Raw genomic sequence first — 21,265 nt, 5'->3', positions numbered from 1 at the left:
AGAAAAGAAGCAGTGGGTGATGATGATGTTCTATAGGAGACATACCAGTACATGTATATGTTGAAAAGTGGCTTAATTTTTTTTTTGAGGGCTTTGTCTTCTCTTGAATGCCGAAATAAACTGAATTTATATAACCACTTAACAAATGCTGTGGGGTTTGTTTGTTGGGTTTTTTGTGGTGGTGCAATCCCAGTTTCTGGGGTGGAACCGGAGCGGGAGACCTCTCCCCTCAGCACCGCCCGCCCTTCCTTCCCGCCGGGCGCATGCGCAGTGCAGGCGCCTGCGCTCTCCAACGGCCGGGCCGAGCGCGGCGGGTTTGAAGCGGCGCCTCCGCTGAGGGACGGCGGGACCGGCCGGGGGCTCTGCGGCGGGGAACCGCTTTCCTCACCGCCCCGAGCTGGCTAGTCTCCGGTCACCGCAGCAGGGAGCCGCTTTCCTCCTCACCGTCCCGAGTCAGCTGGTCTCCGGTCACCGGCAGCGGTGAGAGCGGGGCGCCGGGCGGGGTAAGTATTCGCGTTGGGTCAGGACGTGAGGCAAAACGGAGGGCGGGGGGTGCGGCGGGTCGTAAGGGTTTCTCCTGAGGTACGGAGGGTGTGGAAATCGGCAAATCTCTAATAACTAGTTCAGCAAGAGTGCTAGTTCGTAGTATTTTAAAACTAAAGCAAAATAAAAGCTGAGCTTTCAGGGCTGAGTTAGCCACCAGAGGGAGCCGTGTGAGCGCTGTGAAGACAAGGGCTGCCAGACAGTAGTATTAAATGGAGATTTGTTACACGGCTATTGGGGAAGATGCATTTCAGCAACAGTTTTTTATCAATTATTTTCTATAATAGAGTTAATAACTATGTTTGCACAAGAGCAACCGATATATGATGCTACTTTTTGTGCCTCCGTACTCTGCTAGCAAGCAAGTGCATGCTTCCTTTTGTTTAATTACTGACTGGTCTTTTTAAAAAAAGAAATCCAAAACAAAATACCACTTTAAATATTGATCATCTGATGCAACTTCCCTGATAGAGCCTTATAGTACTACTTTATATAAACCAGATATTTCTTGCTTATTGCAGTAAGTTTCCAACTCCTTTAGTAGCGGACATCCTAGTATAATAAAGACTTACCCAGTTTCATGAGGAATCATTGTATTGATATTACAGTGCATTTAAATCCAGAGTTCAGGGAAATTGCTTTGTCTTGTCTGATGCCAGTCACTTTGTGCTGCCTCTCCTGCTTTCAGTTTAGTAAAATAGAATGTAGTTACTACATTTACTGCTTCATTTAAGTTCCCTTTGCTTCTTTGACAGATCAGGGCCCTTTTTAAAATTCTGCTTGTGTGCCTAGTGTTTGCAACTTAGGTCTTTCTTAAATTACTGCATTCTTTTTTATTTCCCTTCAGTGTGATAATAGAGGATATGGCGTCCTCAGACCTGGAAGATTTATGCTTTCACATCAACATGAAGATTTCGACTATTAAAAAGACTCTTCAATTAAGAAACATAGGTAAAAGAAATTAAGAGTGGGTTTTGGTTTGCACCTCCTTGCAGAAAATGGGAATGCTTTCATTAGACAAGGAATGTAACGTGAAGTGGGAATCAAGTAAAATATAGACAACAACAACAAAGTGAGCAAGGATGGCAAAATGGGAGCGTTATCAAGGAAATAAGTGCCAAGCAGAGAACACAGGCTAAGTGAAAGTATGTTCCTCTGAGGGACATGAAGACTGGTGGTTCGTGTACCTTTTATTCTATATACTTGGTGGGGAAAGCTCCAGATAGGAGAACTAAAAAAATATCTTGGTGAGTACGTTAAGCAAGTATGTTAAGCCTAATTACAAAAATGTGTAAAGGCATAGGTGGAGATTTATACAGGTGTCTTGTCCTAGCATTCCAGGAGTGCCTCGCTGTGATGCAGTGGGTAACAAACTTATTTAAACTGATGTACTGAAATTGATCTGAATGTTTTAGATTCATCTCTTATCCTTTCCTAGGCACAAATAGAGGTTGCAGAGGATTATAGAAATGTTGGTTGGGACGGTCATCTGGTCATCTAGGCTAACCTCCTGTTGGAAGAGGAACTATAACCCTAAACAGGGGGAGATCACAAAGTAGAACAGGGTGCTGCAGCCAAGCAGTTGTGAAAGCCAGGCTGCATTTAAGCCCTGTGTCCTCCACCTGTGATCTGCAGTGGTAGTGGGTACAGCTTAGTGCTTTTCAGCGTTGTGTTGGAGAGGGGCCTTTATTCCTGCAGCAGCTTTGAACTCTGTTGGCTGTATGGAGTAGGAGGTTGACTGTTTGACCAGCAAATATTGCTGCTTCTCCTGGGAAGATATGGTAGTTTGGGAGCATAGAGTTAGCAGATAATCACTGCTTGTGGAGGGAAGGGAAATGCATATGGGTTTTGTGTTGGAGGTTTTTTGGCTTAACCTTCTCTCTTTGACAGGTCAAGAACCATCCCTCAAATCTATGCTCTGTAAAATAGGACATGAGATGGTTCTCTTGCATGATCTCCTGAATAAAATGGAAACTGAAGTTCAACAGCAAGAAAAACTGAAGGATTTGCTAAAAGTAATCTTTTTTTCCTGTTCATAAAATACTGAAAGATTCAAAGGAATCTTTGATAAGTGGGTAGTTGTTCTTTTCTAGATCCTCAGTGATATGTTTGGACACATGTGCTTATAAGAAAACTGGGGCTTGGAACAGGCTTACTGATGGTTTATTAAGAAGCTCTCCAGCGTAGTGAATATTAAAAATTCTATTTTTCAAGGTTTATACATTGAAAGCATGTCTTTATCATAATAGATACTGTGATCTAAAGAACAGTTCTCTTTTTACATCCTTGCAATAGCTATGAAAACTATTTAATTAGAATATTTATTTCTTGTTCCAGTGTGTGTTTGCAGTGCCTTCATGTGTTAAATTTTTTGTGAAAGTGTTGTTTGGGGAATGTAGATGAGTTTCCTGTAGTATCTCTTCGTCACCACGGCCATTCCCCTGCCCAGACCTGCTAGGCTATATTGTAAAAGATTTAATTCTTGCCCATTCAGATTTCTCTGACACTTTGAGGGCAAGGAGAAACCTGCTTATGTTTTCACACTCTTAGCTTTGTTTTTCTGAGCTTTACTAGTTGCTCTTGGGAAATTAGGGGGTAAAGAGGTAAGATGATGGGGAGAGAGCAAAGAACTCTTAATGAAGTTAAAAATTATTTTAGCATTGCCGTAATGGTAAACTAATTTGATTTGCTTGACATTAATAGTTTCAGATTTCTGATGAAGTCTAACGTTAATTTCAGGAGCTCCAGAAGTCTGCTGAGAGAGATCAAAATGAAGCACAGCACCTCCGTGACAACATTCCTCCCCATCTGCCTAAACCAACTCAGAGCTGGTATGTGGTCCATGAGCATGGGCATATCGGGCTGCTCCTGGCAGTGTCCAGCTGCAGCACTGTACAGCTCTGCTCCTTTTACTGTATATTAACTGTGAACTTTTGGGAGCCAAGGTTGTTATATGTATTGATTCTGGAGTTTGCTCTTGGCTGTTCACTACCAGGCTTGTGCTAGCACCCTAACAAATCCCTCAGGTAAAACCTATAAAATACCAAATTGTTCATATGGAAGCTTCCAGTGGCAGGTGTGACATTATAGTAGAAAGCTAGTTCTTTGACAAATCTGAGCATTCCCTGCTTTAGAATTGCAAATACGCTGATTTGATAGCTGCAGTGTCTAAGGATTGACGGGTGGGTTAGTGATCCAAATGCTGGGTCACTAGAACTGAAGTTCAACACTGCCCTTCCAAATATAATTTAAAAAAAAAAATCCCCTAACTCAGTCATCTTTCTGTGGGGATTTGAATTATTGTTGTGGTTATTCTCCTTTCCCTGCGGCAGCCTGGCATTTATTTTAGCTAGCAATGACATCCACCTGCCTTTGAGAAGGCTGTACTAAGAAGCTGTTCAGAATAAAGTAGCTCGAGTGAGAGAAGGAGACACAAGTATGTGAAACAGTAGCTAGTATTCAGAAGGCTTCTAAGACATTATAACTGACTAGGTTTCTCAGTGGTCAGCTCTTTCTCTGGCCTGTTGGAATTGCTTTTTATTTTTGAGTGATGTTAGTGCATACCAGATGGGATTCTCTTCTAGAGTCTAACATCTGGAGATCCCAGAACTTGTTTCCAGCCTTGTAGCTTGACAGAAGGCAATGCATTAGTCTATTTGAATTCAATGCTTCCAATATGTGCCCTGAATCTATCAGCTTTACCTGGTCTTGCTCCTAATGCCAGACAAGCCTCAGGCTGAAAACATTTCAGGCATATTCCAGCAAAGTAAAAGGTTAAGGATGTGGAAATAGGGCTACAGAAGAGAAAAATGAACTGTAATTTTAGATAGCGTGTAGCAACATTCTCATCTGTGTAGGTACTGCTTGTATTGAAACTTGGACTAGTCTTAGCTGGTAAAGAGGTGACTTGTGCAGAAGCTTTTTTCTGAATGCAACCCTTTACACATGAACCCTCAGTTTAGGAAACAGGCTCCTAAAATTTGTCTAGAGATATCTCGTTCCTTTTCAAGTTCCATTTCAGTTTAGATGTTGTATTTTATATTTTGTGTGTTTGTGTGTGAAAGAATGGAATTTCTTCAGTTCTGCCTTCCTTTCATAACTTACTTTCTTAATTTAGGAAAACCCTTTGTCTTAATTTTACATTAGCTCCTGGAAATTGTTTAGATGAAAATGAGGCTTGTTTAGTGACTGTGTCACCTCTGGTATAAAAAAAGATTCTTTGGATGTTGGTTTCCCTTTCAGTCTTGTCCTGCTTTTGATCAAGAAGTTAATTGTGATGTAACTTTAGCTGGTCCTTCCCTTTCTAGAGAGAACCACACATGTAAAACTAATCAAGTTTTTCTAATTTTCTACAGATTGTGCTCTGCCAGTTTACAACTGCTGTTCTGTCAGTGTCAGTTTGTGGTGTTGGTTTTTCCTGAGGAATAATACATTATATGTTAATGCCATTTGTCAAAGCACCCTTTCTCCTTTGTCCCCTGTTGTCACTGTATTGTGCAGTGGAGGATCAAGCAAGTGCAAGGCAGACCGTAATTGGTTAGAATCCACCTTTATCACTGTAAATATGTCTTCAGTCCTCTTCCTCAAACCTTCCTCCATTGACCTTCTCCATATCTGTTCCTCTGCATCCCAAAATGCTTGGGGAGCTGACTACTAATTGTCTGTTGAGTGAATATCATGAGATCAGTAATACAGAAAGCAGAGCGAGCACTTGAACGCTGGTGAGACAGGCCTTCAAATCTCAGAAAGAATGAAAACGCCCACACGGATTAATTGAACAATTCACAGCTTTAGTTATTGTTTCTCTCCTGTGCTCTTGGTTTTGATGTTCTTATTTACCGGAGGAATCTCACTGAAATATAAAGCAAGTGCAATGTATCTTAAGCCGTTTGTATTCCAGGTGTTTATTGAGAGAGCAGTTTCTTACTACACAAAAGCCAGATATTAAATACAAGCCTCAATTCTTTCTTTTCATTGTCCAGGTCAGCAGTGAGCTGTACGTGTACCGTACTTGCACAGGCTAGGGAGTGGGTGGGAACCCAAAGCGGAAGTACCTGGGGGTGGGGAATCGTCTAGAAAAGATAAGAGGCTTGTTGCAGTGAGGAGGATGGCAGGAGACTGGAGTGTTTGGGAGGAGTGAAGTTTTAAGGTGCAAACTCGCCTCTCTCAGTCCTTGTGTTCATCCTTCTATTCCAAAGCCACCTCCAACACCACCAAAAATCCCACCCTTCCCTTTCCTTCCTCCTTGCTGATGTTCCCTGCCACTAGTGCTAGCTCCAGGGTGCCAGGATTCGTTTTGTGCAGGGCCTCACCTTGTTTTTCAGATGTTTACATCTGAATTAGTTTAACTGTTGGTGTCCTGGATTTCAGAAGGGCTCTGCATTGTGGCGTGCCACGGAGCAGAGCTTCCCCTGTCACTGTGTCAGGGACAGGACAGTTTGGGAGTCCAGCAGGTGGCACTCGCTGTCCCCTGCACTGCAGTCCTCTTCCCTGGGAAATGGGACACAGTCTTTGGGGGTGTCACAGCGAGTGACACATCAAATCCCGGCCCTCAGGTCAACTGAGATGAGGCACTGCTGTGTTGTTTGCTGACCATAGGGCTCCACGTCAAACAAAGATCCCTACTTTGATCTAACCTTCCCACAAGAAGAGGATCAGTTCTTTGTGACAGGTCAGCTCGGTACTGCTGTAGTTATTTCTGTTGTGCATCTCAGCCCAATAATGTCCTTGTATTCAGATGACAGTGAATTTGGCCAAAGGCATCCTCTTTGCTGTCCTCCTACTGATGAGTAGGAGAGCAGCTAGGTGGATGGCTGGCAAATAACTCTGGGTTTGAGGGTTTGGAGGAAGGGTGAATTTATAAAAATAATGCTCTAATAATCACTCAAAGCAGGAAATTTCTTGGCTTTTGGGATCTTGCCTAAAAAAAAAATATATATATATATATATATATATATAAAAAAAATATCCCAGCCTGCTGGATGGTGTTGAATTTCTTTGCTTCAAAAGATTAATGGATGAGTCAGGCTTCCCAAGATTTGAACTTGTTTCAAAGAGCTGTGAAGTATTTCAAATCTGCCTGTTAGGCTGCAGCTCTGTGCTGTGGTTCATCTGATAAAAAGCAAGGCCTCATGTTCTGTGAAATGTAATGGTACATTGAATTCTTAACTGCTCTGTGCTGCATTTGGACTGCTTCCAATTCACCTGCTAGCAGCCTCTCTAGCAGAGAAATGAAGAGCTATAATGAAGTCAGCTAAAATATGCAATTTGAAACAGAGTAGGATTTTTTTTATTTTTCTTTCAGGAAAGATCATGAATTGTGTTCATCCATCCTAACAGATGGGTTGGAACTTAGGTCTGTGAGTAAGCAGACTTGATAATTTAATTGTTATTCTCCGTACTACTTATCTGCTATTTATACACTTAATATTCATTCATTTTACAGCATCACCGGGCCAACTGTGAAATGTGAAGAACAAACAAAAGTTGTAGAACCTGAACGTATAAAGAAACTTACAAAAGAGCCAAGACTTATTAAAGAAGCACCCTTAATAACTGCAGAAGAGTTTGAAAGCGTTCCTGCGTAAGTAAGCACAGCTTTTCTTAGCCCTGTCATGCCAATTTGTGTGGCAAACGTAGGTTTGGGAAAGTAAGCACTTGCAGAACAGAGACTGACAGAGATGTTTTGAAGTTTTAAATGTTTCACAGGATGAAACATCATGATGATAGCTCCAAATATTTTATATGCAATACTGGCAAACTTGAAAATGAAATTAATAGAGCTAATTAGGTTCTTTTTTATGTATATGGTGGGAAGATCAGAACTATTCAGTTAAACCCAAACCTCTTATCTCGAAAGTCGCTTTCATTGTATGAACAGAAATATATTAGTTAATAGATGGGTTCTGTTCTTGTTTTGAGAACTGACATTTTAAAAAAAAAAAAAAAAAGCCATCATCTCATAACATGAAAGGTATGGTTACACTTAAAAGGAAAAATAATGATAAATGTTCTTTTTATTTGACCTGACTATTGGTTTCTGAAAACTTCAAGTCTTGACTTATTAATCTGTTTTGAAACAGGAAAAGAAGTCAGACTTATTAAAAGCAAAAACACCTCCCACTGAAATATACCAAATTTCTGGAGTAGAAAGCTGTGGGTTTTTTCCCCTACCAACAGAACCTGATTAATAGATATCCTTGTCTGAGGTCTGTCATGTAGGAATAACTTTTCTTAAATGGCATTTTGGGGACAAGGACAAATATTTCTGCAAAAAGGAGAAAATTCTCCTGATGCCTAAGGCTAAATTGTTATCTAGACTCTAGATTCAGTGTGTTCCCTGACAACACTTGTTTCAGTAAGAATTTTTTTTTTTTGAGTCTGTGTTTTCCTTGAGGTTTTCAAATCATCTTTCCTATAGTTTTCAAAATTTTCAGGTAAGCAATGTCCATTTTCTTCCACCAAATTGCTTAATCCAAAAAATGAAGGAGCCTGAATGTCGAGCTCATGATAAAAGACTCTTTTGGTTACTTCTTAAAAGTGCATGCACCTGATGTTTTTATTCTGTAGCTCATCTCTAGTATTTGGTGGATTTAATCCCTTAGGTGCTTCTCTCCTGATAAAATTTTGGAAAGGTAAAGCTGGAGCATGGGAGTTTTTGGTCTTTATCTCTGCTAAGGCCAGATAAACCATTCCAGCCAAATGTTGTTTTAATCTCCAGTTAAAACTATGGTCTTCCCTGGTAGCCCCTTAAAGTGGAAAGTTTTCCACTGCTGTTCGTGGATGGGAGAATGGGGACAGAGGCCAGCTGGATCCTCTTATATTCATTGCTGATTTATAGAAAGGTTGCATCTTAGACTGTGCTTGTGGGGCTATAGAACTATTTTTATTGAGATGGGAAAGGCATGTTTGTTCTGTGGAGGAAGATTTACCTGAATTTAAATGGATCTATTAATCTACCATGTTTTTTGACTCTTGCCTGGCAGTGTTATAATACAAGATCAGGGGAGTCTGCTAAGCTTTCAATTTCACATACTGTTTAATCAAATCTAAGCAGCAAATGTTTGTGACCCAAATTTTCTCACACTTAACCATACTCTCTCAGAATAATGAGGATTAGGTTCATATCCCAGTTCTCCAGGTCAGCACTGGTTCTCGTGCAGGATCTCTTTATACCTGCTGGCAATAGTAACAAGGGATACTACTGCATTTTTATGCAGCTCTGGTCCTGGAGCCACATGGCTGTGCTAGTACAGGACTGTGCCTATGCGAAGCCTGTTTGAGGGACTTAATAAAGCACAACTGCATACACGTCACATATGTGTCTAAATCCCATACCAGCTGAGTATCGTGGGTTTTGCATCTGCCAAGAGTCTCATTCCTCTCTCCCTTCCTACCACAGCTGTGGCAGGCTGTAACTGAAAAATCTAGGTAGTTTTGACCTCCTTTGTGCTGAAAGTGAAAGAGAATCTATCCCTAACATCATTAGGGCACTGAAAGGGATATACAGTCTCCAGTGACTTCATATTCTTACAACTCTGCAGCAGGTATTTAACAAAGGTACAAGCTGTGTTAAGGTGCAGATATGGAGTGCCTTGATCAAATAGAATACTCTTGCACAGTAAGAAACTTGCAAATTATCTGAGCCTTCAAATTGTTGCAGAAAGACACTTTCTGGAGGAAGAAAAAGGAAATTGCACAGTAGATGTCTCAGTTAACTTCGAATTCAAGGCAAAGGAAAATGCTTTATTCTGTCTCTAAAATTCTTACCGCTTAAGATATTTTTAGAATCTGCACATTCATTATAACTCTAAAGTCTCAGAAGATGGTAACTGGGGGGAATATATGTTTCTTTTAGGCTAAGCATTTTTGAGAGAGCAGGATTGGCCATTAGGAGATTTATCTTTTTTCCAGTGGTATATATGTGCTGTATTGATGCTGTTATTTTTCTTTGAAGAACACAGCACTGTGCTTTGGTTTTCGTACCTATGGAAAAAAATGTTTTGAAAAGGGCTTCTGTGGATTAAAAAAATAAATTGGGTCATTCTTTAAAAAAAAAAAAAAAAAAGTTGAATGGTGTTGCTGTTGGTGTAGTGAAGCAGATTTTAAAGTTTATTTTAAATCTAAATTAAAAGGATGAATTTGGAACTTCTCAAATTTGTATTTTTATGTTAGTGTATGTATGGACTGAAATAAATGTGAGCCTTTATGAGTTTGCTAGCCATGGCTGGATAGAAATATGAGAAGCCTGTGGAACAGCTGGAGTTTTTATAATCCTTACAGCTATGTACAGAAGAAAAATTCCAGTTACTTTTGACAGAATTTAGTTTCAGATTAAGGCGCATACATTTCAGTGTCTGTGACATGGGTGTCTCCACGCTCAGCGATTGCCCCCACTCCCACTCTTGTTGCCGAACGTCTAGTCGGTACAATCAGCGAAACCAGACAATGGCTCATCTGCCTAGCTGCTAATGGTGTGTTTCCGTTGCCTGAGCAGAGCTGTCTGGTGCCATTGTAGATGCTTTAGCATGTACTGCCAGATCTCTAGTTACTGAATTTTCTGTAAACCCCAGCACATCTGCTGGCCCCCTGCGAGCACCTTGGATGCCTGAGGGCCTCTCAAAGACCACTCGGTTCTTAGGTCTAGGCAACTAAATCTTGCTTCTCTGTTTCTGCTTCAGGATGAGCTGAGGTGTTCTGTTGGCTTAATTAAGTATATTCACTGTATGTCTATTGATAGCAGGAGCACAGGAACTTAAATACAGGTATTTTATACGTCTGGCCTTAATCTTCATAGCTCCGCACATTCCCTTGTGACTTTATAAATAGGCTAAGGGATGCAGATAGAGCAATAAATAGCGGTTAATGTATACAGGCAAAGGCCTTCTGTGGTTATAGGCTGTGTTACTTGTTTATGCTGAGCATGACTGCGTTTCAGGGGTGGTAGTGCTGCTTTTATTTGAAAAGATGTTATGTGTGCCAAGTAGAGCGTTTTTTATAAAAATGGCTACACTCCAACTTTTAATCTGGATTAATCAAAGTATCAATAACACTGGAAACAGGCTGCAAATAACTCAGTGGCAATTCAGTCTGACAATAGAGCAATTGCTTTGAATTCAGGAGTTTTTACACACTCTGTGCAGACCTGCCTCCCCAGCAGAGACTGGCTATTTTTAAAATCTACAGCAAACACTTACTTGTAGTTGGCAATTGTAGAATGCCTGCCCACATTCTGGTTTGGAATATTGAGTTTGTAATTGATTAGCTGCTTGTGCTTTAAATTCTTTGTATGTTTTCCAAATATTGAGTTTTTTCATTCAGGTTAAAATGAGGGAAGAATTTGCTGTTCATTGATCTTCTTAGTCTTATTGTCCTACGGCTTTTAGCCGCCTGATGTACTGACCTCAATAACCCTATTCATTCTTAAAATGAATTGTAACACTTTTCTGAATTCCAGGCATCTGCAAACTGATACTGAACCAAACACAAACAGCCAAGTTTGGTTTGTTGTAGTGACTAAATGGTGATCACAGGATAATTCAAGTTGCAAGGTTGCCTTGGCTTTTACTGTAGTGTCTTCTGGGGTTTTGTTTTGTATTTAGCTTACTGCTTGTCATACGCGTTTCAGATTTCGTTTTTATACAATGGCTTCTCAGTTTGTAGCATGTTTCCTTTTCATTGAATAAATGCCTTTACATCTATAAATACTAAATAGCCTTACTTGCAAATATTCCAGTCTTCTAATATTTCCACATCACTTTGTTTTTATCTTCTGTGCTTCCTGTACCTCTAGGCTGTTATCAACAGATCTTACTATTTTAGTACTAGTTTTATGAAATGCTCTAAAAGTTCAGAAGCAGATGTTGGTAGTGCAGAACTGTGTCTGTATAGCTTAGTAGGCTGCACAAAAAAATATAGAAAACAACACAAAACTGCTATTTCTTCAAAAAAACCGAAGGAATGGCTGTAAGATCAAATACAGATGATTTATGATTATAACATGAACCAAATTGCACTCTTGGGCAGCAACATTTAATTTCAGTTTTGGCTCGTGCTGTTTTCTGCAAAGTTGCTTGATTTTTCTGCGTTTGTAGTTTTTAAGTGCTAAGCTATGAAAGCAACCTTTATTCCATTTTGAAAGGCTCCTTGCAGCTGAAGCACTGGATATTTTTTACTTCTTAATTTAGCTTTCTAATGTTTCGTCTTTCTGGTTTAAGTTTTATCATGGCTTTTTTACCTTCAAGATTATTGAACAATCAAGGAAATTAACAAAATTAACTACTACATTTATTCAGTAACACAAAGCAGAAGAAACTGCCTCTAACTAGGAATAGTATGTTCAATTAAGGATGATGAAAGAGAAAAATAAACACGGAACTTTTGTTTGTGACTTTCTGGTTACTGATTTTTATTTTTATTTGTAGGTATATGAAAGGCCGCTTAACATATGATCAGATTAATGCAGTTGTTCAAGAGGTGAACAAGGCCGTGGTGGGCAAGTACAAGATCTTGCATCAGCCTTTGAAATCTATGAATGGAGCAGTCAGAAATCTCTACCACAGGTTCCTGGAAGAAGAAACTAAGGATACGAAAGGTATTTATTTTTTTTTCCCTTTGCTAGTACCAAACTCATAACACTTGGATATTGCAGCACAAGTATAAACATACTGGACAAAATATTGAATGACTCATGACAGCATGTGCTTTTCATTTTGTAGTGTATCTTACAGTATCTTATTCTCAGGAAATAGTCCATCCAGGCACTCTGGTAGTTGGTGGAATGGCCTAACCTGTGGGAGTGTTTCAAACTATCAGTCCTGAAAAATTTTAGAAAACCTGCTATTGCTTATTCTCAGATGCAGAACAGGAAAAAAAATCTGTAGATTTAACAGCGCTTTCCCTCCCTTCCCAGCATGGGGTGCCACAATGTAAATCAGATTTGGCCCTGAAGAATTCCTATCCACTGTGGGGGACAAACAATGCTTTGACCATCTGGAGCAATGAAAATTCTGGTTCTCCCTTGATATAAGGGGAGGAGAACAGAAATTAGATTCATCTCCAGATCAGATTCTAGGCCATAAAGAATATAAATTTCTTATTACTATACAGAACTGGGTAGTCAGTATAAAATCCTGTCACCTCTTCCGGATAGTCACATAGTGTAGCAACAAGGGTTATTGTTTTGACTGAAGAGTTTTCCCATAACTCGTTTGGTTACTTTTTGTATGTTTTCACTGAAAACATGTCATGTTCATAGTGTGTTGTAGCAAAACCTTTGCACAAAGATTTGATTTGGAATCACTACAAGTTCTGGAAACTCTTAGTTTGATAACCAAACTGCATGAACTGCTTTTTCAGTTTTTAACCTAGAATAGACATGAACTATTAAAAATTTGTTCTCAAGCTGGGAAATCTGGGTAATCAGTCATGCTGCAGTGACTTTGTGGAAGAGACAGGGCTGTCTGATAACCTTACATTTTCTCCTCCTAAAAGCATAGAGAGAGCAAAAATGCATCAAAATGTCTGTCTCTCAATTTAAAAGCAAGTTGTACTTACAGGTTAGTTTTTCCAAAGATATGTGGCACAGTAAATCTCTAATATTAAAATCTCCTTTTTGACATTCCTTTCCTTTTGAGAACAAGTATGTAATTATTCCTGGAGGGGTGTACTGCACATATCAAGCTTGGTGATGTCCTTAGAATGCCCTCGTGTTTCCAAGTTCAGACATAAAGTGTGGAGCAAACTCTCTTCTGTCTCACAGAAAGAGAACTCTTTTTCTGACAACACCTCGGCGCCCGCCTCTTGATTTTTGCCCTGGACAGAATGCAAGAACATTCTGCCCTAAGAGCATTCACTGGCTACTCAGGAGTCACCTTATGACAAACGACAACTTTTTCTTCCTTCCTCTGAATTTGTCACTGATCAAGACTCTCTCAATATTTATGGTATGGTGATAACATCACTAACTTCTAGATCTAAATGCATCTCTTCTCTAGGGTAGGAATTCTAATATGATGGACATGCCTAGCACTTTATTTTGAGACTTAAAGGATAAACATGTCATTTGAAAGTCAGTGTTGTAAAGGACTTTAATAAAAGCATGCTAAAGGCATGCAGCTAGACTACTTCACATGACTGGCTTCTGATGTGGGCCTGGATAGTTGTGGGGTTTTTTTTTCTAGACAAGTTCTGCTTCAGTCTAACAATGGCTCGTATTAATCTGGGATTTCTTAAAATACTTGCTTCATAATTTTTAACTTGCAGTATCTTTTTGGTTTAACTGTTACTGTCCTCAGGGTGATAGTAAGGAGTTTGAGCCCATGGCTATAGAGGAGAGGGTAAACACCAGAAAGGCCCTCCTGGGCCTGGAATGCTGCTTAGTCTGCACCATGATCCACGGCAGCCTCAGCTGCAATGAAGGAGCTGCTCTAGCAACTTGAGAAAGCTACAACTAGTCAGAGATAATTTTCTACCAGAAAGTATTTTTTTTTAAGTCTGAAAAATTGACACGCTTAATTTCTTAAAGTACCCGAGAGACAGTCTTTGTTTTCTTGTTTGTGCTGGAAAGTTCAGTTAGGAAACTAGGACATTCAGCACCTGAGTGTGTGTGTGTGTGTCTGTGGTAGGTTTTTTTGTTTTGTTTTTGTTTGCTGTGACTAATCATCTAGGAAGTCTAGAGAAAAAGTCTGGCAGGCTGTCAGACAGTTCTTATCTGGCCAGCACAAAATGATTAAATGTCTTTATCCATTGCATTTTTCAGGATGAGGTTGTGCATTCATTGATTTGTTTGCTTAAATTTCTACTGTGAGTGTCTCTCTGCTTAGGATTCCCACAGTTTCTCAGCCTGGGCTGATTGCCAGCTGACCTCTTCCTCTGATTTCAAGATGAGAAAAGATGCTGCCTGGTTTATCAGGGTAGCCTTCCAGCCAGTAGAGTGATTCATTTAGTTTAGCTAGTTATTTAGTGCGTGGACCTACTGTTTCCAACCAAACCACCACCCTTTATCCAGTTCTGGTTTCTTCATAAAAAAGATCCTGCTATGCTGAATGTTGCTGCCCTGAATTCTGGGCAAACATAAGAAGAAATCATATTCTGCTCAGATTCAGGACGTTCTGATGCTCCCCCAGATATAATAGACTGCAAAACTGGTATGCGGATTATCCCTGGATTCCTAACACCATTTAGGTGTATTGCCCTATTACTGGAAATTGCAAATGGTCTCTGCAACTGTAGTTATGTTTTAAGCAGTTACACAGGTTTTTTTCTTTTCCTAGTAAATAAACTTTCCAGTTCTCATCTGTATGCAAATTTGGCAGTGTTGCAATCTCTGTTGAGATTCCAGTATAGTTCCCATCTGGGGGAAGACCTCCAGCTTTTGACAGTCATTGTCTCTGGAAGATTCTGCTTCCTATTAGACATCTGTGTCACCAACTCTCAAAATGGCCCAGTCTGTGAGAAAACACGATCTGTTATTCTTCAGCTCTGGCTAAGCAATATTTTAGGGAACACTGCACATATAAACAGCACTCTGGGACCTTAGTTCTAATGGCCGTCACAACCTTGGATGCCGCTTCAGAGTGCAGTGTGTGTCCTGTTAGATCACTCATAAGATAAAATTTTAAAGTTGAAATGTTTACATAAAAACAGATTTGCCTGTGTAAAGCTACGTTGTACTTGTTTTTATATAAAGCTACATTGTACTTGTTTTTATATAAACAAATAAAAGCTTTCCTGGCAGCTTTGGCTTTCCAGCTATGGTCAGCTACTTTCTCCTCAGTTAAACTGGAAGGACTCTCCAATAACTTAGTAGAAAGAAGAGGTGCTCCATCTTATCTAAAATGATGCTGCCTCTGCCTTACTTTAAGAGTAAAAGGAGGAGGGAGAATGCTATCCTTTCTTTCCAAGCTAGAACACCCCTAACCTTGCGACCTCTTTCTCATAAGACTTGGAAGCATGGTACTACAGAAGAGTATGTTATTTCTTTCTACTTCTTCTCCTTAAAGATAATTGGACATTTCTTTCTTATACCTTAATTAGCATGTTCCTGGTTTCAGATTGCTTTTCTTATGGTTTTGTGAAGATGCATGGTTAAAACCTTATGCCTTGTTACAGGAAGTATTAAATGTACAGTCATTTTACTAGATCTATAATTATCTCCTATCTGAGCACTGTATAAAGACTGAATATGAAATTGCAGCTAGTGAATGTAGCTATGGAGTGCTTAGAATAACTCCTTCCTTCCTGTCTACTATTAGCTTGTGGGGATTTTCTCTTGGGGTTCTGTTGCAGGCATTTTTAAATGCTTTAACTCCAGTCAAGGCCTTGGTTTCTTACAAGCACTTGATAATGAGAATTTCCTTTTAGAAGTAGTTAATCAACTACAAGGAGGGATGGGCTGCCAGCTCTGATGCAGGACCTTCCTATGCCATTTTCTTAGAGAGACACAGGGAGGATGCCTTTCCATGTGGTTAGTCTCTTGCATTTTCTTAATTAACAAAGAATTATTCTTTTCCAAATCTGATGGAATTCAAGGGAATGGTGGGCTGCATAGCTCTGATGTATGCAGGGCTCCGTCCTTTATTTGCAAAGGGCCAATTCCAGAACTTGAGTGCTTGCTGAGAGAACGTCATCAGGCCACAGCTTATTTCAGACATTGCAACGCAATTACTTGGGATTCAAATTACGCTGCTACTCAACTGTGTTCCATGATTGACACACTGAAGCGTGATGCCTTTCTCTGTAAAGCTGTACTATGATCTTTAAGCAGACCCTGAGCATCTCTTTGGTTTTGCTCAGGTCAGTGCTTTGGATGTCACTAAATGCAGAACACCTATGGGCAAGGCCTCAAAAAGAAGTTTACGGTTAGGCATCAAGGCTCTTCAAGGTGTGCCGTCAATTGACTTTCTACTATCCACATCGTCTGGCACATCTGTGAAATGTTTCATATCTGGCCCTGGGTGGTGTTTGGGATGCTACAGACTTTATACCCTGAGAGAGGAGCATGGATGGTTTGAGAGATGTTAGTAGATATAGCTGGCAACAGACGGAACTCGCTGAATGGGGCCTGTGGATGATGCTGGGTGGTTGAACTTAATTGGAAGGTTGGTAATTCTGCTTTCTGGTGACAAATCTGGAAAGCAGAACAAATTCTGAGATGGTGTGAGGCTGTCCTACTGCTGTTTGTATTTTTTCATCAGTGTGTGGAATGGTTAAGAAAAGGTTGTATTGTTACTTGTGAAATGTTAAGTGTATCCTATAACATAGTCATTTCTATAGCAAAGTCATTATTTGTTTTCCAGGTGAATTTTTCATTGTGGAGGCTGATATCAAAGAGTTCACTCAACTGAAAGTGGATAAGCGCTTCCATAGCATCCTCAATATCCTGCGCCACTGCCAGAGAGTGAGAGAAGTTCGTGGCTCAAGACTTGTCCGCTATGTCATCTGCTAATGAGCTTTCCATATTCTGCTTACCCAAGATATGGAAAGCAGAAGTATTTTGAGATGCAGAGAAAGATTGTATGTGTGGGCATTCCTATCCAGCTCTCTTACTTTCTAAAAGGCAGTAGTGAGGACCAAGAAGTGTCTTTCAGACATCTATCCTAAATTAGGAGTAGCAATATCAAATGGCCTTGAAGTATTTGAGTTTTGTTTTGAAAACTTGAGAGTATTTTGGAAAATTACAGATGTAAACCAGATAGGCAATTGGTGCACCTGTGGTCACAGGCGGTTTTAATCACATTTTCAGGTCAGCACTTGAAAGTTACATTCTCTGCATGTTAATAATGTTCCTTTTGTGTTCATGAGTTGGAGACTGTTTAAGACTCTGTAGCTACTCAAAGGAAGCATTTGATGTTTTTTTTTTTAATCCCTCAAACCAATTTCCAGATTTCCTTTTTTTAATCTTTTTCTTCTTATCCTAATTGTATATTTTGGAGTTTCCTGCATCGCTTGAACAGGAAAGATCTGAGGTGGTTTAAACATTTCCAGACTGATGACCGGTAGTTCTGTTAGCCATGTGGTTTTCATACTTCATCATGCAGCCAGATTTTTCCCTCAGACCAACCCATTAGACTGAAGCAGTAGAGCAGTGGGGTTTTTTAAGTGAAAATGTTGTCTTTTGCTTTGAAAATACTGGTCAAACTCATTGCAGTTTTTATTATAGAAGGTTGCTTTCAAATGACCTATTAGTGCAGTAAGTTCCAGAGTAGAATTATTGTGATAAATGTCAACTCTGCAAGTAATCAAAACTGTTTTGATATGAAAAGCTATGGTCCTTTTCTTCCATGAGCCTATACCTGCTGTTATCCTAACATCTAATCTAAAATACCTCCTCTTGTACCCTGTCAGTGTTAAGATGACAATTTAATGAGCAAAAGACCCTGAATGAACATTGAACTTTCTCAATAAAGAGATCCTGGTGAGTGCTATATAATCTTACATTCCCATTTTTGTGTGTGTGTGTGTGTGTGTGGTGGTTGGTTTTTTGGGTTTTTTTGGTCTTTTGCTCTGGGATGTTGAGATCCAAGCTGAGGTCCCTACTCTGCATCATATTGGAATATATTCCATGTTCAGATAAACACACAGAATACGAGGATGTGCAAAATCAGTTTTCATAGGTGTCAGTTGAGTCCATCTGGTTTTGGCAAAGCTTATTTTACATTAAATAAAGTGTAGAGGTTAGGGTCCATGGATCATCAGGTCCTTCTTTTTGCTATTGTGTTGGCAGGGGGGGGCTTCATTTTGCCCAGCTTCACGTACTGTTTAAGAGTCTTTCAAGATTCAGGACTTGCAACCCTCTATTTAATAAAAAGAAATCTCATAAAGCAGTTGCACGGGCTTGCCCTTCATTTCATGTTTGGTTTTGACATTTCCAGGTGACTGGCTCCAGACTGTCCAGCAGCCTAACTTCTGTTTTCATCTGCTTTCCTCTGATCATCTGACTCATCAGCTCTCCAGCCCGCACCAGGAGGAGATGCTGTTGCGTGGGTGTCCCTAGAGGGAAGTTGGTCTGTTGGACATGGGGCTATTTCAGTATTTACAGCATGTTGACTTTTCCTTCTCTGCAATTTACTTTGTGATTATATGACTTTAAAAGTGTGGGGAAGAAGCAAAAAGAGCCCCAAATGGACTCAGAAGAACCATGTCCAAGTGAACACTTTGTTGTAATGAGAGGTCCAAGTATATGGGACAGTTGTGGCAGGCTTAAAAATAGAACTTGTTGATGGGCAAACAAGACTGAGACAGGTGTCTAATGTTTCAATTACCATTATAATTGAGGAAAGATGAGAGACCCTTTCTTAACGATTGTTTCAAAGTCGCTGTTCTCAAACTGTTTGATTGCTCACTGTTCAGATGAGCAGGGCTTTGGATTGTCAAAGCTCTATGGTACCTGTGTAGCACTAGGGACAGAAAACATGCAGCTGCAGCAGCTCTGCGGGACCTTCTGGCCCGGCGCAGGGTCTGCACTAGCAGATTGAAAGGCTGGAGCAGAGCGAGAGCAACAGAAATCAGCAAGCTTGCAGCAACTGTGCCCTCTGACAGCTGGTGTAATTGCAGACTGTAGTAAAAGACTAACCTGTGCTTCTAAAATGGCCGAGCATTACTTGTGCCAGCATGCAATGTGATTGTGTTCACCACAACCTGATAGCTGCTTGTTGCCAACAGGGTGGTTTTTTTTTTTTAACTTAGGTTGAGGCCAGGATCCTAGAGGTTGCCTTCTGCTAGATATTAAAAAAACAAAACTTGGTAGTATACAACATAACCTTGGTTTTGGCTGTTCACGGTAATGTCCTGATAGTCTCGTCAAAAGGGTTTGTTTTTTTTTCCTTTTCAGGTATCATCACTATGGTGGTTTGTTTTTTTTTTTTTTTTTCTTTCTTAGTACTTGTTTTGGTCTGGGTAAGCTTGGTTGCTTGCATGAATGTTTTTCTGCTGCCTGTAATTCCTTTTAATGTTTTGTTGTGAGGATTGCAGTTTGTGATTAATTAGATGTTGATTAACAGCTTTCAGTCTGTTACTATGGAGTTTTTAATTTTCTAAACTATTTTCCCTCAGGCAGATTCTCACAAATGTGCTCATTATTTTAATCCCCTATCCTAACATTGTGTTTTCTTTCTTTTACTTTTCATGAGGAAGTCTAGCCATGGATTGTGGTCGCTTACTGTACCCTTCCACCTTTCTTCCTCAAAAAGTTCACTCTGGCTTGTGATCTGGAAAAGCGTAATGCCCTGGTGTCCCAGGTGCTCAGCGAGTTCCTGTTCACTCTCTTGAATGAGTTTTTGCTGTTTCCAAAGTGTTTTGGGGACAAAATGTTCATCTCCAGGAGTTGCCACAAAAGATGACTATCTTCTGCTGTATGTTTACTTTCTTTCTTTGGCTAGTGCTCCCCGTATCTTTCATCAGCATACAATTGGCAATAGAACTCAATATCAGTAAGTGTTTCTGACAGTCCTGCCAGATGGTTTAATGTAATACTCCTCCAAAATACAGCTAACTTGCAGCTTTCCAGTGCCAACCTGTGCTCTTCCAAATGTCAGCTTCCCTGATATTTCAGCTTCTGAAAACAAGGAAACGAAACTGACGTAACGCAAATTTAATTACCTGATATACTGGAAAGGAGTTGTGATCTTCCCGCAGCCTTAATCTGTTCTCTCAGGACATGGCTCGGTTTGTGCTTTCACACCCATTGCTCTCCAGCCCCTGGACATAGCGGGAGCTGTGAGGAACAGAAGAAGCTGTTGCTGAATATGTATTTGGTGAGCAAAGTTACCTCCTGGGGCCGGTCTAGACAAAACACGGAACTTCACGTTTGCAATAATCTGATACGTTGTGATAAATGTCTTGGGCAGAGGCGGAAAGGAACGTCTGTTAAATTTGGCCGTGATGGTCAGAAATCAAACTGAATCCTACTGTCCCGTTCGCGGTGGGGGGGTTCCGAGGACAGGAAAGATGTGGTCTGACAGGGAGAAAGCAGCGTTGCACAAGTTGCTTTTAAAATGCTCTTTGTTCCTGTTGCTTTGTTGTTTTGTTGGTTAAAAAAATGCATTTTTTGTTCTTAACTCCTCTTTTGAAGAGGCACTAATGGAAATAATTATCTGTTGAAACTAATGCTCAAAGCACTCTTACCCGTGAGTATTTAGTTTGGTGTTTAGCTGCGTGTTATTTCAGGAGGCAGCGATTTCCATCTGTGAGAGCACATGTTCCCTTTCATAGTGCCCACGAGGAGGAAGAGAAAATGAGCATTTCATGTCATTCATGGTGGATCTTTGCTTATAGGGAGTTAATACTGAACAAAGCTGAAAAAAATTCCCGGTGTAAGGGAATGCTGCATAAAGAAGGTAACTGATATCAAGGACTTTGACAGAAGAGTCTCTGAGTTGAGGAAGGTGTCTCTCCCCATACACGGTTTTAGCAAGTGACCCTCTGAGTTGTTCTCTTAACTTAAAAAAATGTTTAAAACTTTTCTCTAGGGTGGTGCCTGCTATGGCTCATGGGACTAAATAATCTTGACGTACCCTAGCGATTGCAATCACAAATCTGCTTGCCTTCCCTGCCCCGCACCAGCGTGTGTACGAGCTTGCCCTCATCAGAGGAGTGGTTTTGTGTTTCAGACAAGCTACAAAACCATTCAGCTATCTACAGAGAAACCCTGTGCTGAGGATCAGCATGGAAAAGCAGGAAACCTTGATTTAAATCATTATTTTTAATCCAGTTTTGCATTTAT

The 21,265-nt window shown here is 40.2% G+C and overlaps 1 protein-coding gene across 2 annotated transcripts; it reads left to right on the top strand.

Annotated features, from left to right (window-relative positions):
• Nucleotides 1-270: 270 nt before the first annotated feature.
• SKA1 (spindle and kinetochore associated complex subunit 1) lies at nucleotides 271-20,567 on the top strand. Of its 2 annotated transcripts, none has more exons than XM_069775011.1 (7): nucleotides 271-515; nucleotides 1,402-1,494; nucleotides 2,434-2,558; nucleotides 3,283-3,374; nucleotides 6,989-7,126; nucleotides 11,967-12,136; nucleotides 16,842-20,567. In XM_069775011.1, the coding sequence occupies exons 2-7, from the start codon at nucleotides 1,407-1,409 to the stop codon at nucleotides 16,988-16,990; spliced, it is 762 nt and encodes a 253-aa protein (XP_069631112.1). In that variant the 5' UTR covers nucleotides 271-515; nucleotides 1,402-1,406; the 3' UTR covers nucleotides 16,991-20,567. The 2 variants fall into 2 exon arrangements, with proteins under 2 accessions (XP_069631112.1, XP_069631111.1); XM_069775010.1 differs by having other exon boundaries at nucleotides 272-480; nucleotides 1,391-1,494.
• Nucleotides 20,568-21,265: the final 698 nt, after the last annotated feature.

This window comes from Haliaeetus albicilla, chromosome W (genome assembly GCF_947461875.1).
Source record: "Haliaeetus albicilla chromosome W, bHalAlb1.1, whole genome shotgun sequence".
Taxonomy (NCBI): Eukaryota; Metazoa; Chordata; class Aves; order Accipitriformes; family Accipitridae; genus Haliaeetus; species Haliaeetus albicilla.
This window is presented reverse-complemented; position numbering and strand designations above follow the sequence as displayed.

Bases quoted from the DNA above. Each gene is read 5' to 3' on its own strand.
- SKA1 (XM_069775011.1), top strand. From the start codon at position 1,407: ATGGCGTCCTCAGACCTGGAAGATTTATGCTTTCACATCAACATGAAG. The intron at 1,495-2,433 runs GTAAAAGAAATT...TCTCTTTGACAG, and splicing joins TCTTCAATTAAGAAACATAG to GTCAAGAACCATCCCTCAAA. The intron at 12,137-16,841 runs GTATTTATTTTT...TTTGTTTTCCAG, and splicing joins AGAAACTAAGGATACGAAAG to GTGAATTTTTCATTGTGGAG.